Source organism: Melampsora larici-populina, assembly GCF_000204055.1.
Source record: "Melampsora larici-populina 98AG31 unplaced genomic scaffold MELLAscaffold_22, whole genome shotgun sequence".
Lineage (NCBI taxonomy): Eukaryota > Fungi > Basidiomycota > Pucciniomycetes > Pucciniales > Melampsoraceae > Melampsora > Melampsora laricis-populina.
The window spans coordinates 255,426-263,415 of NW_006768786.1; the positions used below are offsets into that span (position 1 = coordinate 255,426).

The 7,990-nt window shown below is 40.6% G+C and overlaps 1 protein-coding gene across 1 annotated transcript; it reads left to right on the forward strand.

The window, feature by feature from the left end:
* Positions 1-4,359: 4,359 nt before the first annotated feature.
* On the forward strand, positions 4,360-7,392 carry MELLADRAFT_107175 (uncharacterized protein; the record flags this gene model as incomplete). Its single annotated transcript, XM_007410743.1, has 2 exons — positions 4,360-5,515; positions 7,169-7,392. 2 exons carry the CDS (start codon positions 4,360-4,362, stop codon positions 7,390-7,392), a joined length of 1,380 nt encoding a protein of 459 aa, XP_007410805.1.
* Positions 7,393-7,990: the final 598 nt, after the last annotated feature.

Below are 7,990 nucleotides of genomic sequence, written 5' to 3' on the forward strand. Positions count from 1 at the left end.
TTTGGAACCTAAGCATTGTAACTCTTGACACTGAGTTATGAGGTGTGAGTGATGTTTTATTACATACTACATGTGGTTTTAAGTGTACATGCATATGTAATTATTATTGTTATATGTTTTATTACATGTTACATACTGTCTATTGGCTGTATGTATATGTAATTAGGTTTGTGTATGATAATTCTCTATTACAAGTTAGTTTTGGGTACATGTATATGTACTCAGGGCTGACAGATCTTTAGATTCATAAGTTCTAAAAAAGAGAAGAAATCAGGTTTGCCTTCATGAGTATCCAAATACCTCGCACTTTACTAACTAAAACAGAATTTTGAAAATTGTAAATATTGGGGTGATTATAAATAACCACTTCCTCTTAAAAAACCTTCACAAAGGTCTTCAGTAAATAACTCCATGCATGCAATGAATAACGCAGCCTTCTCATCATCAGCATTCAGAACCTGTTGCAAAACTTGAGAACGTCTAAGTCTTGATTTTAGAACCGAAAAGCCTTTCTTGATTGGGTTGAAATTGGGGCTGTATGCGGGGAGATAAACCAACCTCACACCACGGGCGGCACAGAGTTCCTCTACTCTGCCACCGTGGTGGATAGGCGCGTTATCCATAACCAGAACACTATTCCGAGCAGGGAAATGATTCATGGCTGGGAGCTATTACACAAATAGACATGTTAGTTACAGATAACACTTGAACCAGAACCAAGGAAACCAAAAAGTGGACTTACCAAGTCGTTTTCCAAAAACGACTCAAAGTCGAGTCTAGAGTACCCGCCGGGTTGAATGGACACGGCTACGACACCATCCATGGAGATTGCTGGCAACGCTGACCAATGGTACGCCTGAGTGGGCCTCTGGAGGCGGGAGGTCCATTTACCAATAGGAGCACGTGCGTGAGTCCAATACAATCATTGTTTTGATATTGCCGTTTCATCTGTCAAATCAAAATAGCCTCTGTTAGTAAAACACATCACAGTTATGAAAGAAGCTCACTGCCACAAACTGACCAACAAAAACTAGACAGCAAGGATCGATTTGTGATATTTCCTCAATATAGGCACCACGGGCAATCACGGACTGGTTGGGATGGACCGTGCGGGATTTTATTCTTGTCCAACATGGGCAAGATCGAAGTTTGGTGGAGAGAGTCTTCAGGGAGACCTTTCTGCAAAAAGTCTCTTGAATCTTGTTCTTGAGTTCATTGAGATAAAGGGTCGGATCAAGTTCCAGGGCTTGCAATACAAAGTCTTTCTCAGGTTCTCCTAGAGCGGAAGGTGCGCCGGCTTGCATGTGGTCCAATGGATTGGTGACCATTGCCCAAGTTGTGCAATAAATTTCAAACCAACAACGGACCGTGGTGAGTGAGAGATCAATGCCCATTGACCGTGTGATTTCTGGAAAAGTCAAGCCTTGTAGTACCATCCTAACCACCACAAGCTTAATGTTGGTGCTGTAAAGGTTCTTGGGCATAATCAATATTGAAAAGAGGATTGTTGTTGGAAGTTAAAATAAAAAAAGCTGAATTTGTATATCAAATCGAGAGAAGATGTTTGAAGGAGAGCAGATATATAAAGTCAGTTGGATAGAAATAGAAATAGATTTTGGGCAAGAGCAATAAAGAAATGATAAGAGAAAGTTGTGAGGGTAGGGTATTCTTTAGAGTACTCTAGGCTCACTATGGGAAGGTAAGGTGGGTTCTTTTTATTTAAAGTAGTTGTATTTCAAAGATAATTTTGTAAATACAATTAGAAATAAAAAATAAAAGAAAGAAAGGAAATGAGACTGACAGTCTGTTTGGATAAATCCAGACAGACTACAGTTAAATGACTCCTTAGAAGGAGGTTTGAAATACAACAATAGAAGGCTGGATCCAAGGCCCTCCTTTAATCTTCAAGGTAATGGATTAAAGAATGATATGTAGGACACTAGCCTGGTTATTTATAGTCACCAACTGGTAGTTATTCAGAAGGTCACTAACCTGTGAGTTGTTGTAGGTCACTAACCTGCAGTTGTTCAAAAGGTCACTAACCTGTGAGTTGATAAAGGTTACTAACCTGCAGTTGTTCAAAAGGTGACTAACCTGGAGTTCTTTGAGAGGTTACTAACCTGAAAAGTTCTACTTGGGGAAAGTAGAGGATCCAAGGGATGAAGAAAGAATTACTTTATCTTTTAGGCAGGAATCTGCTTTAAAGTGATGAAGTGAATCACTAGTCTTATATTTATAAGACTTTTGATTATGTACTTCAAATAAACTTTAAAGGGTTCTTTAAACAATATGTGTAAAAAAATGCTTGGAGGAAAGTCCTTGAAGGCTGAGAGAGGAGGGGTTTATATACTCTCCTCTCCAAACCTAATTGTAGTGATATTTGATTGTATCATTACTGTGGTTTAGGGTTTGATGACTACTATGAATTATTAATATTATTAATATTACATAATTACATATACGTGTTATGTAATTTATGTAGTATAAGCATTTTAACTCTTGACACTGAGTTATGAGGTGTAGTTGATGTTTGTATATGTTTTATTATATGTTACATGTGTTTTATAAGCTGTATGTACATGTAATTAGGTTTATAAGTAAAAGTTCAATATTATAAGTAGGTTTTGGGTACATGTATATGTACCCAGGGCTGACAAAAGTCCTGAGGCAAGGACTGGCGAGGAAGGAGAGGCAATGGGAGAAAGAGGATGGGACGAGAAGAGAAAACCCCTTTGGACATATCCCTGTATATGTACAAAGGGTTTCTTGGTCTCAAAACTATACATATGATATTTGTGAGATCCGCCGACTCGGAGAAATGTCATTAGATGTCCATCGAATGACATCTATCTCACGGTACCAATTGTCAAAAAAGGGTTTTTTGGGTTTTTGCCTGATTTGGGTTAAATCTTGATGCAACACATTTGAGAGAAAAGTTACCAATGATTCTCACAACAGCTGTAAATCTTCCGAAGGAGTCCTGTTTGAGAAAAACCGGTGTCAAACCAGTTTTCATGTTGGCATGGTTTATCAATTGCCTATTATTATTATTATTACTCATACTTATACTTAATTACATATACATGTTGAGTATATAATTATGTAGTATAAGCATTTTAACTCTTGACACCAAGTTATGAGGGGTAATTGGTGTTCAGTTACATATTACATGTGGTTTTGAGTGTACATGTATACATATTAGTGTTTGTACATAGATGTTTTGCTACATGCTACATAAATGTTTTATGAGCTTCATGTACATGTAATGAGGTTTCTTAAGGCTTGTTTATATGTTACAAGTTAGTCCTTGGGTATGGACATATGTAATTGGGGCTGACAATTTGCTTGGGCTTGTTATTGACTGTTCTATCTTTAGATCTCAAATATTGCATTGCAGATTTGGTGGTCATGTTATTGGTCCACACCTTGAATCACCTTCCTTTTTTTCCAGAGATTTATGCTAGCATTAGGGGTCAAAGGTGCACTGCAACAGTTTTAATCCACGCAATGTTTCTTTTTGCTCCCTTTCATGAACTTCATTCCAATTTCCAAACAGCATAAAGCAACCCCCATGATCTCCTATCTTCATGCCAACACTGTACAACATTGAGGCATTGCCTACCCAGCAAACTTCAACTGGTTCTACCATAGTGATTATTCTCATGAGTTCAAATGATGTCAGCACATCCAGCCACTTGATTGACTGCTTGGGTGATGGCATGTTATGCACTTGTGTTCCTCCAGGGTTCTTTCTGGTGTATGACTCTTTCATGTCACATTTAATATTGGGTAGAATTTAATTTAAATGTCCTGTTGAGTATGACCTTCTCTCATGACAGAGGTTCCAGATGTCGTGACATGTTACTGGAAATGAATAGTACATAAGCCACAAGTCTTAATACAACTTTTATACTAAACATACTAAACTAAATCTCAAACCCTAATTATCTTCAACTTAAATTGCGCCACTCCTGGGACGCGTGTACACTCTCTCTTTTCCTCATCTGTTCATTCACGGTATAGGAAAAGAGTGAGTTACTCCACATTTCTCTTCTATAGTTTCATCTCTCTATTCTTTCTCATTTCTTCTTATTTCTTTATTACTAATTGAATATGTGACCTTTTCATCTGATGACATGTCGACACTAGATTCAATACTGAGACCATACGTGTCGAATTCATATTCTATCTTTTCATCTTGACTATAAACCTTTAGGTTAGTCAGGTAGTTAGGACGAGAGGTGATTTGAGACTCACCTCTAGATTTGTCATTTGGGTTATCAGGACGAGCTTCGAGACTTTTCATGGTAGCGAGAGATTAGTTCATCTCTCAATTATTGAAGTCAAAAGCCGAAGCCTATGTCTAGCAGAGAAGATACCTCTGAAGATAGCTTACTACCTACACCAGCTTCCACCCCAGCTCCAGAAAACGAGTTTGAAGAAACAGACGCCGAAAGTGATACAGAAGGCAACAACAAAGATACATCTTCAGAATCTTTCCATTCCACCCACACTTTAGTCCCAAACAATCCTTCTCCCGCGTTAATCATGGCCAATAATCAGGCTACCAATTACGAGACTCCTGCTCAGCGCCAGTCGATCAGAGTTAATGGTATTCTTTCCAAAATTACCATCAACATAAAGCTTGATGCTACCAATTACGCACCTTGGTCCGACAGTATTCGATTCGGGCTAGGAGCTGCAGCATCATACGATGAATACCTCGACTCGGAATCAGCTCATTCTGATGGTGTTGATCCCAGCGTGCACCTAGCTACCAAGAAGAGCATATTTCATTGGTTACTCGCCAATATGGAACAGACTCAGTCCACTCGGTTCATCTCGATGATATCCACTTTCGAAAACGGTGTCAAGAAAACCCCAACATCTCCAATGATACTTTGGAAGTCCATTCGCGATTATCACATCAGTAACTCTGAATCAGTCAAGCTTATGTTAAGAAGCGAAATCACCGACCTTTCCCAAGGATCGACCAAAGACCTACTCGAGTACATTGACATGTTTCGAGCTAAGGTTGATGCTTACTTGGGTGCAAACGGTGAAATGTCTGAGGAAGAGCAAGCTCGTCAATTCGTTAGATCTCTTAACAGAGAGTGGGCAGAGAAAGGATGCGACTTACTTGATGCTGGTCACATCAAATTCAGAGATCTCGAGATTGAATTGAAGAAAACCTATCAAACTCGAAAGATGTTCAACTCAGGAAGACAGCAATCTAGTCGTGTAGTGGATACATCAGAAGCGAGCCATGGAAGACGTACCGGCCGTTGGCAGACCTGTAGCAAGAATCGATGCATTGGCCGAGATCACCCGACAAAGCCACACGATCCATCTGAATGTTATCATCATCCCAATAACTCCAGTAAGATGGAAGCTTGGAAGAAATCCAAACGTGACGCTGGAGAATGGGTGGAGTATCCTCGTGGAAGTCGTGGTAGCTCAAGAGGTCGCGGAAGAGGTGGCGCTCACTTTGCTGGTGGATTCTCCCGACACATCGGTGGTTCTGACTTTCCTGATTCTAGAGAACTCGAGTCAGCATTCGAGGGATTAAAGCTAGAGGATCGCGAATTCAGTTATCATGTTGATATAGATGGACATTACTCTTGCTCGGCAAAACCTCAACTCGCATGTGTAGGTGATCAGTGTAGTTCGGTAGCACTCATCGATACTGGTGCATCGCATCATATGTTCCACGATGCTTCACTATTCGAAGTTGGTACTATGATGGCAAATGATGATCCGAAAGCAAAACTCAACTTAGCTGGAGGAGGCGCGACCCTGGACATTCATTCAATCGGAAACGTTACGCTTCTTAACTCAAGAGGTGAAGAAATTAAATTGAAGGAGTGTTTATATGTTCCTGAGTTATCTAGAAATCTCATAGCTGGTGGAAGGATTCTTAGGGCAGGCGCAGTCACCACGGTCCTTGAAGATCCAAACTTTCGAATCGATCATGGGAAGAAAGAACTATTCATTGGACGATTCATTGGCGAGGGCAGTATGATGTATGTCACTATACGATCAGCGGTCAGTCGAGAATCCCATCAGTCATCAAAGTCATCAGTCAACCAACTTACAATTCTGAAACTGCATTACTCCTTAGGTCACCCAAGCGAGAAATACCTAAAAAGGATGTGGAATCTTGGTTACTTTCATGATGTACTGCCACAAAATATAAACCCCAAAGACTTTGAAATAATATCAAAATGCCCTGTTTGTCCTTTAGCCAAAAATCATCGATTGCCATTTTCCTCCACCAGACCCAGAGCCACCACTTTTCTTGAGAACGTTCACGTCGATCTAAGTGGAATAATCAGAACCACAGCTGTCAACCGTGAGGAATATTATATACTATTCACGGATGACTTCAGCAGTTATCGAGTATCTTTCGGACTGCCTGATAAGAGTGCAGAGACTGTCTTTGACTGTTTTAAGCGTTACATAGCTTACTCTGAACGACAGACCGGGGAGAAATTGAAGATGTTCTCCTTAGACGGTGGGGGAGAATTCATCAACGGTCTCTTATCTCCTTATCTTGAATCACTTGGAATTGTCGTGCGAGTCACCTCACCGTACACACCTGAAGAAAATGGTGTGGCAGAACGATCAAACCGTACCATAAACACAAAAGCTAGGTGCATGATGATTCAGTCATGTCTACCAATTAGATACTGGTATCATGCGGTTTCTTACTCAGTACTACTTCAGAACAGAACTATTACCACTTCGCTCAATCTCAAAGCTACTCCTCATTCAATGTGGAAAGGAAGACAAAGTAACTTCAAACGCTTTCAGCCTTTCGGATGCTTAGCCTATTGACATATCAGAAAAGAAATTCAAGGCGGAAAATTTGAAGCTGTATCAAGACCCGGGGTTCTATTAGGAGCCACGGAAGACAATCATAATTTCACTATCCTCGATTTAGAAACAAATCACATACATACCAGTCACGATGTGACATTTCAACCCTTGGTGTTTCCCTTTATGAAGGATGCCAATAAGAATCCAGACTGGGTTTTTATTGAAGATCTACCCTTGTTGACTAGACAGGAAGAAGAACCTACGGAAGATCAGATTCCAGGTCCGACACATCATAATCATGACTCAGATGATGAAGATGATCCGTTTGATAATACAAACAATCCTGAAGTTGTACAAGAACAGACATATGAGTCAGACGATGATAACGACATTGTTGAGGAGAGTCTCACTCCCCAGATCGTTACCAAACCTGTTTTAACCCAAGAAAAGCCAATTCAGGAATCAAATAAGACTCCGACAAGCCCTGATGCTGATAGTCCCCCGTCTCAGCCCCAACAAGCGTCAAGACCAGAACCCCGAAGATCTAATCGAGATCGTCAACAAGTGAATTGATACGTGCCTGGTGATTCTAATATAATCCATACTCCGGCTATGCGCAGTATAGTACCTAAAATGACACAAACGCCTCTTCGAATCTTTGAATGTAGAGAAGCGATGAGAGCCAGAGCCGAACCTAAGAGCTATAAAATGGCAATGAAGTCAGCTGATGCCGTTAAATGGAGAGAGGCGTGTGACAAAGAGATGAAGAACATACAGGACATGGGGGTCTGGGAGATAGTAGACCGACCAAAAGATGCACCGGTAGTTGGTGGACGTTGGCACTTCAAATACAAGCTCAACCCAGACGGATCTATTTCAAAGCATAAAGCTCGATACGTGGCGAAAGGTTATACTCAAACTGAGGGTATAGACTTCAATGAAACCTTTGCGCCAACGGGACGACTAGCTTCTTTCAGAGTAATGGTGGCGGTGGCTGCCGGAAAGGATTGGGATATAGAACAAATGGATGCTATCGCAGCTTTCCTAAACAGTGATCTGAAAGAGGAAATCTATTTGGAGTTGCCTGAAGGAGATGATGATGAACGTGCGAATGGAAAGGTAGCTCGTTTGAAGAAGGCGTTGTACGGTCTGAAACAGTCAGCTAGGTGTT